This window comes from Ciconia boyciana, chromosome 2 (genome assembly GCF_034638445.1).
Source record: "Ciconia boyciana chromosome 2, ASM3463844v1, whole genome shotgun sequence".
Taxonomy (NCBI): domain Eukaryota; kingdom Metazoa; phylum Chordata; class Aves; order Ciconiiformes; family Ciconiidae; genus Ciconia; species Ciconia boyciana.
The window spans coordinates 78,766,955-78,790,094 of NC_132935.1; the positions used below are offsets into that span (position 1 = coordinate 78,766,955).

Here is a 23,140-nt window from a genome sequence, read left to right on the forward strand (position 1 = left end):
AACATGTTACTAGTCCCATTGATTAATTGCTTTACTTCTCTGCTCTATGTTGGAACAAATCCAATGTTTCTTATAGTCTGCAGCCTGCTGGCCCAGGAGTGGGATGCTCACCTTATCAAGCCATAGATGCCAGTGCTGCATGTGATGTTGAGAGCTGGCCACCTTAATTGGGTTCTTTAAGGCTAGAGCTTATCTGTTAAGGCAAAATATGTTTGTGTATGAATATATGTGCTGTTTTCCTTCAGCCCAAACTCCACCCCCTTGTCTGTTTGGTGACTTCCTAATTTACATATTTCTCAGCCACAGATTCTCAAAGGCTGTCTTTGATTTGGTAGCGTGAAATGAGTTCCATTTCAGAGGAAAGTGAAAGAAACTGTTGGATGAGATGGTTGTACCAATTTGAAAGCTAGATACAAAATAAAATTATCCTTTTTAGGAATGATGTCATTCCTGCAGGTCTGATCCAAAAAGGAACTATGCTTTTAAAGCTGGCAATTTGCAGGGAACTAAGTGCTCAAGGCTCACCGATTGTGTTAAAGTGCGTAAGAAAGGACTAGGTGAGTCTTTGATACATCAGTCCAGAATTATGGATAAATAAAGCTCAGAAAAACAGAGTAGATGCTTTCCTAATGACCTGAACTCTTGCTTGTGTGGAGTAAAGTTGCTGCAAAGTTGCTTTACTTTACATTCTGGGAGCAGAATGAAGCCCCCATAATCCAAGGGGAAATGGTTAGTTACCTGCCACACCACTTAGACACACACAAGTCTATGGGGCCGGATGGGATCCACCCAAGGGTACTGAGGCAGCTGGCAGGAGGGCTCACCAAGCCACTTTCCATCATTTACCAGCAGTCCTGGCTAACCAGGAAGGTCCCAGTTGACTGGAGGTTAGCAAATGTGACACCCATCTACAAGAAGGGCCGGAAGGAGGAACCAGGGAACTACAGGCCTGTCAGCCTGACCTTGGTGTTGGGGGAGGTTATGGAGCAGATCATCCTGAGTGCCATCATGCAGCGTGTACAGGACAACCAGGTGATCAGGCCCAGTCAGCATGGGTTTAGGAAAGGCAGGTCTTGCTTGACTAACCTGATCTACTTCTATGACAAGGTGACCTGCTTAGTGGATGAGGAAGAAGCTGTGGATGTTGTCTACCTAGACTTTAGTAAAGCCTTTGACACCGTTTCTCACAGCATTCTCCTGGAGAAACTGGCTGCTCATGGCTTGGATGGGTATACTCTGCTGTGTAAAAAACTGGCTGGATGGCCGGGCCCAAAGAGTGGTGGTGAATGGAGTTAAATCCAGTTGGTGGCCAGTCACAGGCAGTGTTCCCCAGGGCTCTGTGTTGTGGCCAGTTCTGTTTAATATCTTTATCAATGATCTGGACAAGGGGATGGAGTGCACCCTCAGTAAGTTTGCAGACAACACCAAGTTGGGTGGGAGTGTTGATCTGCTTGAGGGGAGGAAGGCTCTACAGAAGGATCTGGACAGGCTGGATCAATGGGCCAAGGCCAATTGTATGAGATTCAACACGGCTAAGTGTTGGGTCCTGCACTTGAGTCACAACAACCCCATGCAACACTACTGGCTTGGGGAAGAGTGGCTGGAAAGCTGCCTGGTGGAAAAGGATGTGGGGGTGTTGGTCGACAGCCAGCTGAATATGAGCCAGCAGTGTGCCCATATGGCCAAGAAGGCCAACAGCATCCTGGCCTGTATCAGGAATAGTATGGCCAGCAGGACTAGGGAAGTGATTGTCCCCCTGTACTCGGCACTGGTGAGGCTGCATCTTGAATACTGTGTTCAGTTTTGTGCCCCTCACAAGAGACACATTGAGGTGCTGGAGCGTGTCCAGAGAAGGGCAACGAAGCTGGTGAAGGGTCTGGAGAACAAGTCTTATGAGGAGCGGCTGAGGGAACTGGGGTTGTTTAGTCTGGAGAAGCGGAGGCTGAGGGGAGACCTTATCGCTCTCTACACCTACCTGAAAGGAGGTTGTAGTGAGGTGGGGGTCGGTCTCTTCTTCCAAGTAACAAGCCATAGGACAAGAGGAAGTGGCCTCAAGTTGTGCCAGGGGAGGTTTAGACTGGATATTAGGAAAAATTTATTTACGGAGAGGGTGGTCAAGCATTGGAACAGGCTGCCCAGGGAAGTGGTGGAGTCACCATCCCTGGAAGTATTTAAAAGACATGTAGATGTGACACTTAGGGACATGGTTTAGTGGTGGACTTGGCAGTGTTAGGTTAACAGTTGGACTTGATGATCTTGAAGTTCTTTTCCAACCTAAATGATTCTATGATTCTATGATTCTACAACTACCTGCAAGCTAACGATGCCTGTGAAAAACATAAAATCCTTACAAACTCAAATTTCAGGCTGCTATAGGAAAAATATAGTCTTGATGAGTATTTTGACTGCCCAGCCAGGATGGGCACACTGACTGTGGTGTGCTGAGGGAAACCAGAGAGATCGTGGGAGCAGAAAATGAAATAATAGTGGGAAGTTTCAGATATACTTGTGTAAGGTAAGTGTCCTATGGGGATATAATAGGCTACATTCTTAGACGCATTCAGTGCCTGCATCGTTATAGCAATTGTTCAGGGAGCACAGGAGAGAAGAAGTACTAAACCCTAATTTGGTGCAGAGTAACACTTCTAATTTAAAATCTTCTGTGGTTTCTTTAATTTGTGAGACAGAAGAGAAGATTCAGTTCCAGAACATATTCTACTTGCTCCCCTCCATAACTCCTGAGAGCTTATTATAAAGTAAACTTTATGGCTTGCTCTCCAGAATATGGCAGGGCAGCCTTTTGACAAGCACTCCTAGAGGATAAATGTTCCTCTTCCACTTTGCCCAGTTTTGTAAAACACTTTTTTTTTTCCAAAGTGCTAAGCTTATGTCATATTCCTTGTGCAGAGCAAAGTGGTGTTTGTCATTTGCCGACTGCTTACAAAAATCATTTACAAGCAGTTCAAGTGTGTCAGCTACAGAAGAGCGGTGTAAAATGGCAAAGTGAAAAGAGATATCAATAAACACTTCATAGAGACTGAGGGCATTAAAAAACTTCTCCTCTCTTCTTTTTAATAACTTCAAAATGCAGTTTAACAAAATACTTTCAGTCATGCTCCTGTTATTTTCATTTCCCAGAAAAAGAACAGTTTAGAACTACTGCTTACACATAGGATTTACCATATCAAATTAAGCCTGTTAAGTTCTATGTTCCCTTTCAAAAAAAGAGGAGAAACAGGCCAGTTTAATTCTGTAATTCAGAAGGTACAGAGCTGATGATTCTCATCACTGAGACTGAAGATGTTGCTAGAACTATGAACCTGACTCATCTACAGGAGCCATTTGGGTTTCTTATTCTATAGTTGTTCCTTCCATCAACACCCTGAATTCCCCCAGGATAAATGTATGTACATGTTCCTTACTACTGCTTAGGTTTTGGTCTACATGAGTTTGGTCTTAAATACGTAAATCCAGTTAAGTTACAATCTTCCCATTTTTTAGAACTGTATAAGCCTGTAGACATCTGGATTAATTTTATAACTCTTTACATATGTCGTTAGGTACCCATGTGACATATGTCTGAAAACATTCTGGTTGTTTGACTTTAGTCACCCACCTGTGATTCAGAAAAGCCTCTTCTGGAAAGATTAATGCCTATCTTATGTATAGGGCTCTTCTGAGATTTGGGTTGGGGTGAACAGATACTTCAACTCTGTCTAAAGTCACTGGAAAGGTCAAAGGTTTAGATGTGATCTGGACAGTGAGGGTGGCTTCTCATTCTTTGTATAACGATCTAGTGGGTACAGCATTCACCAAGCATGTGGAAGGCTGTTGAGCCTGAATGGAACTGAGCCCATATCCCCAAAAAGTGTACAAGCCACCAGCCTGTAGAATATCCTGAGGTGCTGGGTTTTTCATCCTTCCTCTCAGAGCAGAACCATTTGCAAGCAAGTATGCAAGAGTGATGGGACCTGACAGAAGCCAGATATGAGAAGGTCTCCAACGTAGATATTAGGATCTTCAGATAGAAAGGTGCATAGCAGTAGTTCGAGATCCCCAAAATATGTTTGTTGGACTGTCACTGCATTAAAAGCCATACCAAAGGCTGCCCGTAGAACAAAAATAGTCCCTAAGTTCTACCATGAGACCGAACATTTCCATTACTTAGTTCAGCCCTCTCAAATAATTTCAAATGAATATAAAAGAAGGGACTTTAGACATGGACTTGGGAATTAATATTTACTGCAAATAGTTGCAAATATAGATAATAGTAAAGGTAATATATAAAAATAATCCTAAAGAATGGAGGCAATGCTAAAAAGAAATAAATATTATCACTGTTGTTACTGCTAATTTGCCTGGTAAATTAAAAGAAAACAAAGGACCTATTATGTATATTAACACAGATTTTCTTCTCAACTACAGGAAAGTGAGAGACGCAACTGGAGTTGATATTAATATGCGCGTAGGAGTGCACTCTGGGAATGTGCTTTGCGGCGTTATTGGGCTACAGAAGTGGCAGTACGATGTGTGGTCACACGATGTTACTCTGGCAAATCACATGGAAGCTGGAGGAGTCCCAGGGTAAGAAGCTTCCCTGTTAACCTTTGGACACATGGCTTTTTGTACCATGGAGAAATGCATAGGTACCATGTCTTCAGCCATCAGCCTTCATGGAGAAGCCTGAACTAATTCTTAGTGCTGTCTTTAAAAAAAAATGAACAGGCACTCAGTATTTCCTGTGATTTAAAGAGTATTTTTTTGTGGATGGAAATGTTTAGATTTATGCCCATTACAGCTTCTTAAAAGGAACTGTAAATGAAGTGAGCAGCATGTAAAAAGTATATCCAAAAGCTAGTAAAAAAGGTTGATCAGGTTCAATTTATGCTTTTGATTGGTATTTGTAATTCTGTCATTCTTTTAAAATATAATTTCAGCCGAGTTCACATCACCTCAGTCACCTTGGCACATTTGAATGGAGCTTACAAAGTGGAAGATGGGGATGGAGATGTGAGGGACCCATATCTGAAAGAGCATAATGTTAAGACTTACTTTGTAATCAATCCTAAGGTTAGTAGTACTTTTATTTTGTGGCCAGTCATAGTTATTTTTGAGCAGGACCACTAATCTCTTTATTGAATATTTCACTACCATAAGATATTGATCAGAGCTATTACTGATGCCTACAAATATGTAATGTTTGCATTGCAAATCTTTCCCGCTCTTCAGAAATAAGTCTCTGATATTTCCCAGCAATATCATTAAGGATTGCAGGTTCTTAGCATCTTTCAATTTTTAAGTTCCTAAGCATGCAGAAATATGGTACCAGATGATGCATTACTGCTTCAAAAGGTAATGAACACCAAGACTGATATCACCTTTTATTCTTTGTCAACCAGGGAGAGAAGCGAAGCCCTCAGCACCACATTAGACCTCGACATACTCTTGATGGAGCCAAAATGAGAGCTTCTGTCCGCATGACCCGGTACCTGGAATCTTGGGGAGCAGCCAAGCCATTTGCACACTTGCACCACAGGGACAGCATGACCACTGAAAACGGCAAGATTAGCACAACAGTAGGGTCCTACTTATGTCATTTCATACAATTTAGCAATATTTGAAAGCAAAAAGGTGCTCACTGCTAAATACCTGGTTATTTCTGATAGAAGAAGATACACGCATTTGTACAGGGCATAAACCCAGTGAAGCTGCTGGGAGCTTTTCCATCGGCATGTGAGCTTTGGATTAGACTCTAAGGAGCCTTGTCTTGCTATAACTGCATCTCTGAATTATAAGGAGTCCAACGTACTTACTAACATACACAATTTGACCCTCTGAGCTTGAGCCCCAGTCACAGCGTGTACAGTGGCTGCTATTCACCTTGTGGAAAGACATTTTGAACGTAAAGCCAGAGTGCAACACCTTTGGAACATAAAGCCAGAGTGCAACACCTTTGCAAGACATTTTGAACATAAAGCCAGAGTGGAACACTTTTGATACAGAGACATTCCCTGAGATTTATTGGCTATTTAGCCACATTCTCCATTTGGAACATGTCCAAACCTGGAGTAAAGGCTGTGAAGTTAGAATATCCCTGTGGTACCTGGAGTGGACATTATTACAAGACTTCTCTGGGAACCAAATCCGTACTCACTGTAACATCTACCTTTTGAAGGTGCACTAATCACTCATCAGCTATGGCTGATGGCCTGAGTTTCACAGTACTATAGTGCAATGTTACATCTCTTACACTGAACAGAAAAGATTTCTTTTTAATTTTACTAACACTATTTTACTGCTGTCAGTGAGACACTGTCAGTCCACAGCTTGTACATTGCATTATCTTCTGCTTCTATAAAGTGCAAACATAAAGGTAAATTCTAATAGTTTTCAACATTGGCATTCAGTTTTGTTCCTGTTACACACGAGAACATAGGATTGAGCCACCTAACCCATCTTGTTCAATAAATACAGGGCATCAGAATGTGGATTGTGATGTGTTCATTACAGAAAGTACCCAGCCATCACTATTATTCACAAAATAAATGTGGCTGTGATGGCTGCTGTTGCTTATCAATAAAAAATAATGACCATTGCCTGTATTTGGCCACTCAGGTCTGTTTTTTTCGAAAACAATTAACAATGGTTTTTGCTGAAGCTGGCAGGAGTTTGGGCTACATTAAAACAGTGGTGACTTTGAAGCAGTGACTTTCTAGTAAAGCAAAACATTCTTGGATTCAGACTGTTGTATTAGTTATTTAGTGTTTATAATGATAGATCAGTTTGTCTCCAGGTTGCTCAATCTTCACTCTTGGCTGGATTTTTCTTTTAGACAGTTTTAATCTAATGCTAAAAGTATTTGTATTGGAAACTTTTCTCCTTACTTGACCCTGTTTTCAACACTATTTTTAAAGCAACTTAATGTTGTCAAAGTCTATTATAGTTCATAGGTATTTTCTTTTGTTTTTTAGGATGTTCCCATGGGGCAATATCATTTTCAGCGTTGCAGAGAGAGGTAAATTAATTTTTAAAAATCACTTATTCATATAAAGTCCATATAAATACATATACATTCATAAGCGTTCATATGTGTATAAGGCATGCTTTCAAACGTTGAGGGCCATTTTTCACCCAAACTATTTTCAGCTGATACCTGTTACACAGAGAAGGGCTATGGAAACAGATTTGGCAGACATGTTACTTACTTATGAATTGCAAATACACTTCCTGCTAACAAGGAGCATTATTCTGAATTAGTATAAGTATGTTGATGGGCTACTATTCGTTTCTCCTAACAACCCAATTACTCTAGCAGTGAGGAGAAAATTATATGACGAGGCACAGAGCGGTAAGAAAAGGGAAGATGGAAAGCGCTGTTAATAATTTGTGTTACAACAGCTAATAATATGTACAAAAAGAGACATTTTACATATTTTTAAATTGCTTTGTATTTGTATTGTGTTTTATTATTTCAAAATCTGTAGTATGTTTGCAGTAGTAAATATTCAAAAAGTATTTTGTGGTCTTCCTGTAGTGCTCCTGCTATACAAAATGTTTGCAAAATCACAATAGCTTTAAGTTTTAATTCTCCTGCTTGGTACTTCAATGACTAGGGCAAGATGGTGAGAAATGGAAACAGGGTTGAACTGATCACTTCTTTAAAAACACCCAGAATTTTTAAGTCGAGAAAAGAATGACATCTGTTTAAAAAACAAGCTTAGCTCTGTCAGAAACCTGGAGTGGTTAATTTTTATTTTAATGACCTGATAACACTTCAGATAGATAATGTCTTTCTTGCAAAATTATAAGTAACATCACAAATACCATAAAATCATTTGAAAGAACCCTTTAAAATTTTGTATTTTTATTGTCTTTGGTTATGCAAACAAGTCATTCTGTCTCTTCCTTCCCCATCTCTCTGCGTGGTAAATGTCCCCTCAACAAATCACAGGTTACTGGAGAGCTATGCAATTACCTAAAATATTGCTAAATTCCAGAAGATGAACAAGTTTTGACTGAATATGCATGATATTAATAAAAACAGTCACTGATTTAAAAACTGAGCATTTACATTTGGACAGTATGTCAAAAGGACTTCTATCAGCCTTGTGGTAAAAAGAAAGACCATTGGACTGTGGTATTTGCAAATAATGCAATTCTTTAAGATTCTGAGATGTTCTTGCTTTTGTGTTTCTAAATTCCACTACAAAATGGATCCAAAAGGTACAAATGTTATCATGTGTCTTGATACCACATTATGGAAGGAGTTTCTAGAAACCATTACTGGAGTCTAATGTCCATAGTGAGGCATGTAACTAGGATTCTAGATAAGCTAGTTAGTCATTCCCACAGGAGAGAGCACTTATTATGATAATAAGCACTTTGAAAATCAGTATTATATTAGAATATGAAAATGTGGGTTTTGAAGCCTGACTGTAGGCTTTTGTTTGTGGCAATCTTAGCTCTTATCTACTTACATGATAGTCTTATGTTGTTAGGGATCTGCCAAGAGGATTAAGTGTGATTAGATAATGTCTCCTCATCTGTCTAGTTATTTCTCCTAGGCAGATTGTTTCATATGTGAAAAATAAGTTGTAAACACTTTCTTACCTAAATTCTATAGCAATGAATAGGCATGAAATCAGTTGGGTTGTTTAAAGTTACTGTAAGTACATTAATATCATTTCTGTATGAATTTGAATCCTGCAACAGGTTATCAGTTCTGGGGAAATAACCCAAAAACTTGATGTTGAACAAAATCCATGTTACCTTTGACAGGGTTCAATTTGTACATTAAGAAAACTTTGGTAAGCAAAAAGAGTCAAATTTCAGATCTGACTGTTGACTTCTTACAAAACACTGTTATTAAGTTAACATTGGATTTAAGTTTTCAAGAGGCAGAGACATAATCTGGCAATATTTGTAATATTCCATTTTTAAGGAGAGCGCAACTGCTGAAAGGACTGATGATGTTTTCAGTAACATATGTTAGCAAAGACAAACCCATTCTGATGATCTTCTGTTGGGTTCATGCTGAGTCCAGTGAAAAGAAAGGATCCTTTTTTTCATTGTATTTGTCTTATAAGTTATAAATAGAGAAACATGACATATGTTTGAAATTAATTTCAGACTTGGTGCTCAGTTTTCCTATTAAAAATAATAAAATATTTCCAAGAAAAGAAGAGTGATCAGTCTTTTCAATAGAGCATACTTATTATGCCTCAGTGCACTAGCACATTATTGTTTATCATACAATTCTGACAAGGATTTTTAAAAATAACTACAAGAAACAGGAATGTTTTATGAATTTGAGCATATTCCCATTCTTTGCAATGAATTCATAACACTGTGGAAGACTTCCCTTCAACCAGAATTTCTTGAACTCTCTTGGTTTGGTTTTTTTACGAAATGTTTTCTGGTGTTTTTCTTTAAAGTGGTCCCTAATAGCTAACCTCTAGATTTGTGTGTGTGTGTAAGACTCTGTAGCTTATGCTGTTTTTGTTAAGAGCTTATTATGAGGCTCAGTGTGCCTGAAGCCTATAGCCGCTATTGAAGCATAAATGTTAAAAAATTGTTATTATCCTCACAAGTTTATGCCAGCTATCACCCCATTGTTTAAAGTTAATGTTTATTAACCATGTAATGATTTTCCAAAGTAACTTCCCACATTTTTCATTTCAGAACAAAATCACAGAAAAGAAGGTTTGAGGAGGAACTGAATGAGAGGATGATCCAGGCCATTGATGGAATCAATGCTCAAAAGTATGTTTTTATCCTCTGTTGTCTCCTTCCTTCAACTTTGACATAAATCTGCAACAGAGGGTAGTGTTTACTATTTCTCACTCCCACATACACACAGAAGTCTGAAAACAGTAAAGTTGTCACTAATAGTGGCATAGGAAGCTCTGCACATTGTGAAGATAGGTTGTACAGTAACATTTTCTACCATATGGGGTAAGACAGTGCCTGTGAATCATGGTGTGACAGAGGTTTTGGCTTGTCTTGATCTTCATGGCAAAGGGATTTTTGCTCTGTAACTCTGTGTCTGTATGTACACTCATAGCCGTAACTCTACAGAATTATCTCATCTGAGAGCAGAGAAGTAAGACATAAGAAATAGCTGGCTTGGGAATCAGAATGACGTGAAACTTGATGCTTCATAATTGTCACAGAAACATCTCCTCAGAATTAGAAACTTTCCATAAAATCATAGTTTAATATCTCTTTGTTTCAACTGGTTGGTTGATTTCTTAGAGAATGCTAAGCTTGATGGCGTATTGAAATTGTTGGGGGAGGCAACATGGCATGTATTTTTTCTATGTCCTAGGAAGAGCTGGAGGTGGTATTGATGTTCTCCGTTTGCTGGTGAATAGATAAGACTGAGAAAAAAATCAATACCAGTCCAAACTAAGTGTTCAGGTTTCTTATACTTATCTGATGAAATAAGGGAATTGCCCTTCAAAAATGTGGACAATAATTGTGATGAATTACATGTTTTCCCCCTTACTTCTGTTACTCAGAATCTTAATCAGCTGAGTATTACACCTAATTATTAAATGCTTATATGTCACATTTGTTTTTTTGCATCTGATAGTCCTATTAAAAGGTACTTGGCTTTAGGAAAATATTTTACAGTTATTATTTACAGAAAAGAGTGTTGATAGTTATAGGTCATACAAAGAATACAGTGAAAGAAGGTAGGTCATGTGATAGGCAAAACCTTTTGATTATACTAGACTTGCCTAAACCGGCTATATAAATTTTGGCAGTTTTTATGTGTCTTCAGATACACTTGCTCTGATAAGTGGATTGTAAAAATAATGGTTTGATCTCAAAAGTAAAGCATCTGGATAAATGCATTAAAATAAAGTATTGGTATGATCATACTGTATGTTGTTTTATCTCAGAGCGTCGCTGTCTTATCTAATTAGTGCATAAAATTCAGATAAACTTGGGGATAAAAGATGTTTGTGTGATAAAAAAGGTTTCTGAAAAAGTTTCAGTGCATTTTGTGAATTACATGGGGAATTGCAGAAAGATAAGGAATGATGTCATATATCAGAGAAGCTGAATGCCACCTTCCAAAACTAGATTCTCTACCTATCCCTGCATTGATTTGCTGAATGAATCACTGAAACAATATTATTCAATTGGGTACCTGAGAATAAGTTGTCAAAAGTTCTGATTCCCCAAATGGCAAGTTAATTCAATATTTTAACTATGTGAATGCTAAGCACTCAGAAAAATTAGATAAAAGTTTTCCTACATTTAGGACACAAAACTAATCACGTTTTATTTTCTTTATAATTGTGCGGGGTTTTTGTGCCTCAATTTTTTGGCTGTAAAATGAAAATAGCACTATCAATTAATATAATGGAGTGGTTCTGAAGCTAAATCTTTTGCTTTTGTGAATCAAGAAGCAAGATTTTAAGAAATTCTATGAGAAAACTGGTATTTCTAAATGTTTTTAAGTGTAAAGTTTGGATTGTATAGCGAATAGGTCTATGACTGAATGAAGAAAATGAAAAAAAATTATTGCACATAAAATATGGTATTAAAATTACCATTCTTTTAACCTTTTTAATCAGAAAATTGCATGAAATTAATTCAAAAGTAAACATTCATTGTACAGAGCCATTGTCTCTTCCACCCTGAGCTGTCAGCATGGTCTGGCTTTTTCATCCACATCATGGTTCTTTGCCATGTGTCATTCTGTGAAAAAAGCAACTAGTTGCAAGCAAATGGTCATAATATGTGGGTCTTTGGACATTACATGCCCAGGAGTTTAACAGCCAGTAACTGGAAGATAAGGGAATGTAGAGTCTGGATCTTCTTAGTCCAAGACACAGCTGTAGTCCAAATCGATCACTGTTTTTACATGGTGTAAAATAGTGCAGTACATATTGAAATGGTACCTCAGGTTTTTAAAGCAGTGTAGCATTTGCTCTGGGCTCCCTCACTCGCTGCTGTCCTGCTGGTTCACAAGCTAGCTTAGCTATCTTTCCATAAAACTGCCAAGCGCCACATGCACACTGTCAGTAACTCGGGGTGCCTGGGTTCAATTCCTTCTTCTGGAATGCAAATGAAACTGTGGCATCTAAAAAGCAGCCCGCTGGCCTTATAGCATGATTCAGAGTAGTAGATTCAGTTGGCAATGCTCCTTGCAAAGTTGCATGAGGAAAGTTGTGACCTGTTTATTCATTATTGTTCTGTTAGAGCACTACATTAAAAGATATGTAAATACAGATTTAAAAGAGCGAGTGAGGAATGAGGAGTTTCTGTCTCTCAGCTGAGTACCTTAGCCATTAGGGTGTAACATCTTACTTTCTCCACGTTTCTTTTCCCTGTACCTTGAACAAAGTATTCCTGGCTACAAAGTGCCCATCCTGCACAGGAGGGGAATGAGTAGCCCTAGCTATGCCACCCTGAACCTCAGTGGTTAGGGGACTTCTGTAGGACATGTGATGGATGGATAGCCATCTGCTAGCTGAATATATACCTACAGAGGGAGCTAAACTAAAGTTATTTGCTCTTTGATAAGTAGGTTACAATGTTAGAGACACACTCTCTTTCCTCTCTTTTTTAAGTCATGGTGGCTGCAATGTTCTGTGCATAATTCCTTGCTGTACACTGTCACTCAGTACAAGCCCTATCAAACCACAGACCTCTGGATACAGGCAGAATTTAGCTGTCTGTCTGTGTTGTTCCTTGAATTGCAAAATAATTTAAATAGAAATTTGGTACCTAGCTTCCCAGGGGGCATATCCCCACGTACTTGCAGATACTTTGGTAACCTTTAGGCTCATCAGGGAGTAAGGCTGTAGGCAGAATTTTTCAGCCCTTATCTCTTTGCCCAAGGTATGTGACTTTGTGCTCCCTCTTCTGTACTTACTCTCCACTTTCATTTGTCTGTGTTATACTGTTTCCCTCATCTCAGACCTCTCGGCACCTGCTACCTAAAACCAGTATATTTTTTTCTGAGCTTTAAAATAGAACTAAAAGCTCCTGAAAACATGAGCTTGTAATGTGGAGTATGAGGCAGCATTTGCTCTAAATGGTACTACTGATTTCACATGCAATCAAATGTGTACAGACCAAATTAGGCCTTTGGAAGTAGATCTGCAGACAGAACTTTTTAGCAGTGTGGTAATGGTAATTAAATTAATCCGCCTGTCAGATACCATAAGAAAAAAAGGGAAATTAGTTAACAATTTGGAGAAGACAGTTACTTTTTGTTCAATTCTTATAACTAAATGGAAAAAGACTTGCACTTAATTTTCACAGTTTACCAAAAATGTTCCACAAACTGAATGTTTTCTCCAGTAGATTACAGCTGGACCCAAACAAAATTATGCTATATGTACAAGAGCCTATCATCGTATCTGTTTCTTCTCAGAATCCTAACTGTGATCAGATGTATATGTGAGACATTGCAGCGAAAACTGGGAAATATATTTTTTAATTCAGCATACCTAGAACTGAATATGTTTTCAGCCCCTTTTTATAATGAAACTGATTGCACCAAAACAGGGACAGTCTCCCAGGCAAGGAAACAAATATTTTAGATTTCACAAATCAAAACTAATAGCTTACACTCCACACTGTCCACTCCTGTTCTCCCAGGACCTTAATTTAGGATACATTCCACTGTGATTCATTGCTGCTACTTACTTGCATTGCAGCCTGTCAGTTGAGACATTCTCTTTTATTTAGAAGGCATTAGCTATACTACTAGCATAGAACCTGACTTAAAGTTATTGCTGGAAAGGTTGCAAAAAAATCTCAAGCCCTGCTATTACTGTTCAAGCTTAAATATTGCATGTTACAGAAGTAGTCTGCTTAAATATTTTTTTCAAATTTGCCTATTCCCCTTTAGGCGCAAGCAACCTAACCCTCTTGAAATTTAAATATTCTGTTTCTTTTCCAGTGTCCATTAAAATAAATGTAGACTTTCATATTAGAACATTTCATTTTGTAAAAGTTATGTCAAGCTTTTGTCAAGATTCACTTATTTTAAAATAGATTTGTCATTTCATTGCAAGTACATATTCTATTTTGTATTTCTCATCTTTAAGCAGGGAAGAAGTTTTTATAATTAGTAAAAAGATCAAAATCTACCTTTAGAGTACAGGGTCGTGGTCAAGATACTAATACAGCTCAAAGACAAAATCACTCCACCTCTTTTAATAATGTTTTTTATATTTTCGTTCAGAATAGGAGTTCGTAAAGTGTAATTTACCTGCCACTCTTGCATATTGTAACAGTGCGCTTCTTAAAGGTACCTTGTGAAGGACTGTTTTTATCTCAGGTTCTCTTCTGTGCACTGGATATACTACAGTATTTTGGACACGAGTGGAATATCAGTGTCAGAATTACATCATATAAGTTCCTCCCTTGACTGTCCTTAGGAATGATCCACAGAAAAAGTGGTTCATCTGAGCTTTTGTTTCATGTGTACATTAGCAATAGAAGTCAAAGGGAGAGGGGATTTGTAGTTTCTGCTTTTACTGTCAGTGCAATTCACCATATACATTGCTTTCTTCAAAATTATTTTCTTATTTTACTGCATTTCAGTAATATAAAAAGACAGGACTACTTTATTCTTATGTCAGTTATAATGTTTCTTTTCTCTTCTAGGCAGTGGCTTAAATCTGAAGACATTCAAAGAATATCACTTCTTTTCTATAATAAGACTTTGGAAAAAGAAGTAAGTTATTTTCACTGCAAATTCACGGTTGATTCCTTCTTTGCCTCATCCTAAGTGAGGCTTGTATCCCTTGCTTCTGTAACACAGAGCCATGGCCACAGCACCTTTCCTGCAGGGAGAAATGCTCAAACCTTACAATAATATTTTACCTCACTTACAGAAGAAATTTTATGAATGTTATGTCTGAGACTGCTTTCCTGTTTGTAGGGCTCTGTAGTTCACTTGAATTTCTTGAAATTTTCATGGTCTCGCAGAAGTGGGAGGAGGTTTGATAGTCCAAATTTGATGTAACTGGAGCAAAGGATTCCTAACTTCCATCACCTACATCCTCAAAAGGCATTTATCAAACTCCACTTTTAAAAACTTTTTTGTCTTTTGCCATGTCTCAGAGACTCCACCTGTAGTATTGATAGTCTTGTAATGACATCAGTTGCTCATTAGTTTTCTCCATATGCACTTGATGCTCACAGTCATTCCGGGGAAACAGTACTGTAAATGTTTTTTAAGAAAAATGCCTAGCTGTCTTGGGTGCAACACACTAAATGTTCTTCTGACTAATATGTGTGATAAAACATGTTTGAGACATGCATGTACAGATGGAATAAATGATATTGTTTCTAGTCCTTGGAGTAATGATCAGAATGAAAGATTCCTCCCTTTTAGGTGACTCTCATGACCACTATCCTAGACAGTTAGGCCTTTGCTTTGTTTTATGGCCTTGTAGAGCTTGATTGTATTTCTACATACTGCCACAGCTTCAGCAGGAAGACTGGAGAGTTGCCTCTTTCTGCTTTTTCATAAGCATAGGACAGCTGATAGCTGAACAGTTATGCTGTCCTTCAGGGAAGTAAGACATAGGTTTGACCACAGCTGGCTGTATGAGTGAACCTGATGAGAATGGGATAGAGGAAGTATTACCATGCTGTGTTCACACTGTGCAGCATAGGTGCAAGTATCCTCTGGATCCCATGTGGTGGTCAAATACATATTTAGTTATTTTTGTAGATATCTTTCAGTTCAAACCATCTGAAATAATTTTCAAATTCTTTCACAGCTCAGCAGAATGGTGTTCTTATGGCCAGCTGCCAAAGGCATGTGTTGTATGCCCTTGGCAATGCATTAGGGTGAAAAAAGTTTCAAGGCTTGTTGAGGCTGTTTAGAAGATGGCATAAGAGAGAAGGTGCTAGACCCGGTGTGGTCTCATCCATAGTGTTTAAAGGGTACACAGAGTGGATCAAAGGTGTGCCTAGGAGCACATTCAGATTTTAATGTAGGTGGTACTAACCGATAAATTCTGAAAGAGAACTTGAGAGAAAACCATCATATGTGCACTTTGGACAATCAGGGAGTAGGGACTTGGGAGAAAATCAGGGAGCTAAGTCATTCAGCTGTGTAGATAACCTCTGTAGGAGCCTAATCTCTTTTAGCCTGTAGAATGCTATGGAACGGCAAAGAACTAATTGTTCTTTTCAGATCTGGCTTTTTAATATCTTTCTTCACTGCCTTTTAATGGCTCATCAGTCCAGTCTTGACTTTAAAGAACTCAATAAGAAGCCTACTTTTGATTTCAACAGGAGTTTTTCAGGCCCTGTAGGACCTGAAAATACAGCAAGGTAATAAAGCAAAATAATTATTTAACCTAAGGAGCGAGTCGCCTGACTTCATTGGGAAGCATCTGGAGAAGTGTGAAACACTGAAATGAATTTACCAGTGGGTTGCAATTTTTTGAGATTTTAACAGCAGCTCAAGGTCCAAAATTGTTGGACAAGACCATTAAGGAACAACAAACATATTCAACAGATGGAAGAACAAAACTTGCTGCAAACGTACCCATTGAGCAAAATCATATTTGTCCCTTGAAATTCAGTTAGGTATGTGATAAGAATTGCTTTTAATTTGTCATATAACTCAAAAGTGAAACAAAGCTGTTGGATTGCTAAACTCAATTTCTATATGTTCATGTAAAGTTTGGTGCACCAGTTTCAAGGGCAGAACTTGGCAGTAAGCACAAAGACACAGCTGTGTGCTTGCAGTTAGAAAGCAACAGCTCATGCACAGTCCATTTTATGAAGTTTGCATTTGGAGCACTTTGTGAAAATAATCTTTGGTACATTTTGTTTTAATAATCAAATCTTAAACTTCTACCCTTTGAAAAAAACTTCGATAGGATAAGTAACTTTAATAGGCCCAATACTTAGGTCATTTCCCTTTGAGTACTTAATTGGTTTCAATCTAGACATATCTATCTCAAATAACAGAACAACTCTGATAAATATTTCATTGCTTAATTCTTATGTCTCTAGACAGGATAATTAGAGATTCATAAATAGATTTTTTTCATGACAAAGCAGATCAGATTGACTCTCTCCTAAGAATATCAAGTGTTTAGTAGCATCCGTGGACATATGAGGCCTTTTAACACAGACATAAAATATTTTAATTGAAGTAATAATATAGCCCCAGTAAATATCAGTATGATTGCTAGCTATGCTCTTGGAAATAGAACGTTTATACACATCTGTAGCACAGTTTACACTTTGCTGCTTTGTGTGCTTGGAAGTTTCCTGTCTAAATGACTGTTACGTTTTTTTATAACTGTTTCAGCCCATTCAGTATTTATTAATAATTGAAAATCAGTTTGGGAAATTAACGACTAAGGAACTTGGAATGGGCTAAAAATGGTTGGCCATTCCTAAAAAATATTTCTAAAAATACTTACAATTTTTTTTTTTTAATTAAACTTTTTATGATGAATTTGGGATAGTCCTGTTCTGCGGAGGAACAAGACAAAAGTATTTGACATGGCTACTTAAGCTGTTCTTCAAGAAGTAAAAGGATTCAGTACTATGCCTGATAATCCCTAGCCCTGTGTGAGTGGATGTGGAAGACATTGAACAACAGGAAATTTACTGTTGCTAAAGACTGCCTATACATATCTACATCTTTAAGCTGAAATTTCAGTTGCGTGATATTTTATCTGCTTTGGAAATTGTGTTTTTAACATTTGCTTTTTTTTCTTCTAGTATCGGGCAACGACTCTGCCTGCATTTAAGTATTATGTGACTTGTGCCTGTCTCATATTCTTCTGCATTTTTGTTGTGCAGATTCTCGTATTGCCAAAGTAAGTGGTATTTAACGTGTACTCATTCCTATGTATATTTGCTCATTAATGTAACAAATAAAAATGTATAAGTAAAAAATTTTGGAATTGTCAGATTGCAGAGGTCAATTCATGGAAATGAAATTGAACAGAGAAGACTGAGGATTTCAGCGCATTTTCAAAGTTATGCTTGTTTCTAATTTTAAACGCTGTCAATAGCATGATGCCAAGCATTAGTAACAATCCTTCATTCATTTTAGTTTTTCTCTTTGCATTTAAAAAAGTGTGATGATGACAGGAATGAAATTCATATGTGTAAAAAAAAGTAATAGAAGCTATAAGTTTGTGCAACTAAAATTACATGTGAAGTAAGTGTGACAATTGGATGCTAAAATGGGACAAAATGGATTGCAGAATTGGGACTGTGATTAAATACATGTATTTAACATATTACTGTGATAATACTGCTCTATTCAGCATGCAAACAGAGCATTACTATTCATAAAATGTCTCTTTTTAAAATTAATTTTAAAATATAATCAATTGCTGGAATAATTATTTTTATCAGAATTTATATATTATGAGCTAATTTATATTTGTGCATATAAATCAGCTATATTTCTATCTGTGCATATTCTAGAAAGGCTGAGAAAAATAGAAGACAGTTCCAATAAATAATATTTTATTAGACTTCTTAAAACGAGATTTTGCTGTTGATTGTTTACATAGTGGAAAGTTGATATTTGTTTTATAGCAATTGTTTCCAAAGCCAACACTGTATATTCCCTGTGATACAGTATTTCTTCACTCATAGTCTTTTCTCCTGTGCAGTGCTTTCAGGAGTAGTATTTATAACCTCAGTTGATTGATTGGTCTTGTGCTGTAGTACTTACTCACATTTTAATTCAAAGCCAGAAGGAACTGTTAGGTCATTATAAATTGACTTTCCATACTGCAGACTTGTTTTATAACATGTATAAAGTTTTATGGACTTCTATTCAGGTGTTACAGCATTTTCTTTGCAAAGGGTTTCCCAGCTAGTTTCTAACATGGAGACACAAACCACAAAGGGACACTCTTCCAGCAGTTCAGCAGTATCCTGTACATAGTTCAGTCTGACTTTAGGCATTACTATTGCAAAATATGAAATTAAGACTCATGACTAATTTTATTTGTCATTTTGCATAATGAGTGTATTTTACAAGTTCATACTGTGTTTTGATTAGTACAGGAATTAATTCAGGGAAATTCATGGTTTGTGATATACCAAAAACCAAACTTGGATCTAACTAGTCCCTTCCAGCAGTATGATTTATGAATCTGTTTTTATGTTTTGATTTTAGTCATGAAAATGAATCTGGATTTATCACCTATCATACATGTGATGATATGTGATGCTCATTTTTCTATATCCTTATTATGTCTCTTAAACCAATTGTGTAGCTCATTAAAATACATCAGATACTTGAAATTAGTGAACTCTAGGGAGCTGTATTCAACCAGGGAAAGTGTCCTCCAACTTGTAAAAGCATATGCTTATATTACATGATCTCTTTCTAACATCATAGCAAAAGATACATATAGTTTATCATTTTCATTACCAAAATATAAATTATCTTTTGCTCCTTTTATAGGGTTGCATATTAAATTGTAAAAGCAGGAGTGTAAAATCAGGTATTACCAACATAAATGGTATTCAGCTTCAAGGGGTCTGTGGATTAATTTAAGAGATGCAAAAATGGAAGACAGGCAAGGTATTGTACAGGCATCTGCATCTTTGCTGGAAAACAGGGAGCATCGCAAATTAAAAAAAAAAGTTGAAAAATCACCAGTGTATGTAGTCATCACAAATGTAGCTTAAATTGAACATACTCCAGTGCTGCAAATGTTACTTCCTTCCAGCAGAAAATAAATAAATAAAAAATAAATAAATCATAGTTTAGTCTAAAATTCTATCTAGGCTTTTTGTTTTCTTCCAAAAATTCTACAGGATTTTTAAATTGTGATCTAATGAAGACAGGGAGATAAACTACATCTGTCATTAGGTTTTATATTCACTATTCCATTAATCTGGTTTTGCAGCAGTGTAATATCATTGATTTCTGTGCAGGCACACCACCTGCTGCTTTAAAGTTGATTTGGAGATATTTGATGGTGAGTAACATCCAGCAAGTTGCAAGGAATAAGTAATATCTCCAAGATCACGAGACATTTATTTCAAGGCTGAAATAATTTATTAATGTTTTAATTTTCCTGGGGTCAATAAACTGATGTGGTGTTTTCGTAATAAACTTTACACAAAGTGGTAAATATAAATTTAATCAAGTAAACAATATCTTGGGGTGAAATGTATCATGAGGAGTAGGTCTTTATTGTGACATTAAAGTGACACAAATCTTCATCATTACATTTCCTCGGAACAGGCTTCAGTGGCTCTCTAGCATTCTTGGTTTACCAAGTGACAGAATTATCTCCAGAAATTCACAACAACTCTACGTTCTTTATTTAGGGAAGCAGTCAGCTAACACAGAATTGGTTTTGAAATGCACATTGGTGAATTGATGAAAGTATATTCCTGTTGAACAGGAGTTACTTCTTGTGCTATTCAAGTAAGAGATTTGTTTGGGGCTACATTTAAGATTCTTCCCAAGTCTTCGCTCTCTGAGGGTGCTATGTTCAAGAAATTGTGTCCTTTTGTCCTGAGTCATGCCAAACTAACAGTCATCTTGTTCTGTTACCATGGAAGGTGGTTAGGAGGCCTTAACATAGTATTTCTAGTCAGGCACAGCTGAATTTCTTCATAGAAAAGGTAGTACTTAAAAACTTTGTCTGAAAGCAGGCGTGTAAAATATGACAGTGTAAACAAAAGAAAACCACCGTTACTAGCTATTTTTCTGCTGTATCTGATTTTAAAAAAATCTCAAGTGGAGTTATAATACTCAAATGATTTTTCTTAACACTGAAACTGCCATACAATTAGTCTACATAGTCATTGAATCCATTGATGGATTAGTGAAAGCATCAGTCAAATTAAGAAAGAAATAGTTACTATTAGATACCAAAAAAGTCTGAATTCAGTTTTGCCTTGTATAATTCTCATTTGTAATTGCTTCATTATGTTTTTATCACCTCAAGAGAATTTGCAATCAAATAGTTCAAAACATGAATGTTAATTACCTGGCAAGCTAAGGAAATTCTATACATTCCATTAAGGGACATGTGCCATAAGTCACATATTTTCCTAAAAGTTACAAAAGTGTAGAAATAATACGTTCACTTCTCCATTTTTCAGTATCTTTATCTTCATAATAAATTTTTATTTTTCAGTTAAAATGTTACCAACAAGACATAAGTATGTATAAATACAGGTTTTTTTCCAATCTCATACCACCTGATAAAAACAATTATTCAAAACAGATATTTACTGATGAAACCAGAAAAATATGAGAAGGATAGCCAAGATCATAAATTATTTATACTTGGAACTATCTGAAGCCTGGGAAGTTCTCATATTGTTTCCTCAATTTTAAACTCTGTCCCTCTGTAGGTTATTGTCAAGGGTTGTCCTCTCAGGGTTCCTGGTGGGGCACCGTAGCAGAGAGCAGACCTTTCAGAAATGAGGGCATTCCTTGAAGCGTAGGAAGAGGCAGGTAAAAAGTTAGCTGGCTTATGGGGTCCCAGGTGCTCTTTTGACAAAACGGTATGCCCGAATCTGTCAATGCAATGCATTTGGTGACTCGTGCAATGCGTTTGATGACTCTGCACAATAAAGGCAAGATTAGTTTACTGTAAAGACCTGTACTGTTTTTGTAATGTTCCAGTGACAAAAAAATAAATGCATGTTATGGCTTTCCTATGGTTGTTGCCTCAGGTGAGACTTCTTTATGGTGGCACTTAATTTTTAGTATTTTGCTTCCCATTATAGCATTTTCAGCCCACTTCTTTCCTTCTAGGAGCAGCATGAAACTATTTTGGCTTAGCCTGACTGAAACAGAAGTCCTCCTGTTCCCAGAAAAGAAGGGGGTGTGGGGAGCAAAAATCTTACACCTTTTTTCCTCTGTATTCACAGAATCACAGAATCACAGAATCGTATAGGTTGCAAAAGACCTTTAAGATCATCCAGTCCAACCGTAAACCTAACACTACCAAGACCACCACTACACCATGTCCCTAATCCTCATCCAAATGTCTTTTAAATACCTCCAGGGATCGTGACTCAACCACTTCCCTGGGCAGCCTGTTCCAATGCTTGATAACCCTTTCAGTGAAGTTAAATTTCCTAATATCCAGTCTAAACCTCCCCTGGCGCAACTTGAGGCCATTCCCTCTGGTCCTGTCACTTGTTACCTGGGAGAAGAGACCGACCCCCACCTCTCTACAGCCTCCTTTCAGGTAGTTGTAGAGAGTGATAAGGTCTCCCCTCAGCCTCCTTTTCTCCAGGCTAAACAACCCCAGTTCCCTCAGCCGCTCCTCATCAGACTTGTGCTCTAGACCCTTCACCAGCTTCGTTGCCCTTCTCTGGACACGCTCCAGCACCTCAATGTCTCTCTGGTAGTGGGGGGCCCAAAACTGAACACAGTATTCGAGGTGCAGCCTCACCAGTGCCGAGTACAGGGGCACGATCACTTCCCTACTCCTGCTGGCCACACTATTTTTGATACAAGCCAGGATGCCATTGGCCTTCTTGGCCACTTGGGCACCCTGCTGGCTCATATTCAGCTGACTGTCAACCAAAACCCCCAGGTCCGATTCTGCCGGGCAGCTTTCCAGCCACTCTTCCCCAAGCCTGTAGCGTTGCATGGGGTTGTTGTGACCCAAGTGCAGGACCTTGCACTTGGCCTTGTTGAACCCCATACAATTGACCTCGGCCCATCAATCCAGCCTGTCCAGGTCCCTCTGCAGAGCCTTCCTCCCCTCAAGCAGATCAACACTCCCGCACAACTGGGTGTCATCTGCAAACTTACTGAGGGTGCACTCGATTCCTTCATCCAGATCATTGATAAAGATATTAAACAGAACTGGCCCCAACACAGAGCCCTGGGGGACACCGCTTGTGACTGGCCGCCAACTGGAGTAAACTCCATTCACCACCACTCTTTGGGCCCGGCCATCAAGGCAGTTCTTTACCCAGCGAAGAGTACACCCGTCCAAGCCATGAGCAGCCAGTTTCTCCAGGAGAATGCTGTGGGAAATGGTGTCGAAGGCTTTACTGAAGTCTAGATAGACAACATCCACAGCCTTTCCCTCATCCACTAGGTGGGTCACCTTGTTGTCGAAGGAGATCAGGTTGGTCAAGCAGGACCTGCCTTTCCTGAACCCATGCTGGCTAGGCT

The 23,140-nt window shown here is 38.0% G+C and overlaps 1 protein-coding gene across 8 annotated transcripts in view; it reads left to right on the forward strand.

Moving 5' to 3' along the window:
- The window catches only part of ADCY2 (adenylate cyclase 2), a 237,679-nt gene that overhangs the window by 157,182 nt on the left and 57,357 nt on the right, over positions 1–23,140 (forward strand). For all 8 annotated transcript variants that reach the window (XM_072853064.1, XM_072853066.1, XM_072853061.1 and 5 more), the window contains 7 exons: positions 4,426–4,584; positions 4,938–5,070; positions 5,400–5,576; positions 6,972–7,015; positions 9,682–9,762; positions 14,638–14,707; positions 17,731–17,828. In XM_072853064.1, coding sequence (XP_072709165.1) covers positions 4,426–4,584; positions 4,938–5,070; positions 5,400–5,576; positions 6,972–7,015; positions 9,682–9,762; positions 14,638–14,707; positions 17,731–17,828 — 762 coding nt within the window. The remainder of the gene's footprint in view (positions 1–4,425; positions 4,585–4,937; positions 5,071–5,399; positions 5,577–6,971; positions 7,016–9,681; positions 9,763–14,637; positions 14,708–17,730; positions 17,829–23,140) is intronic.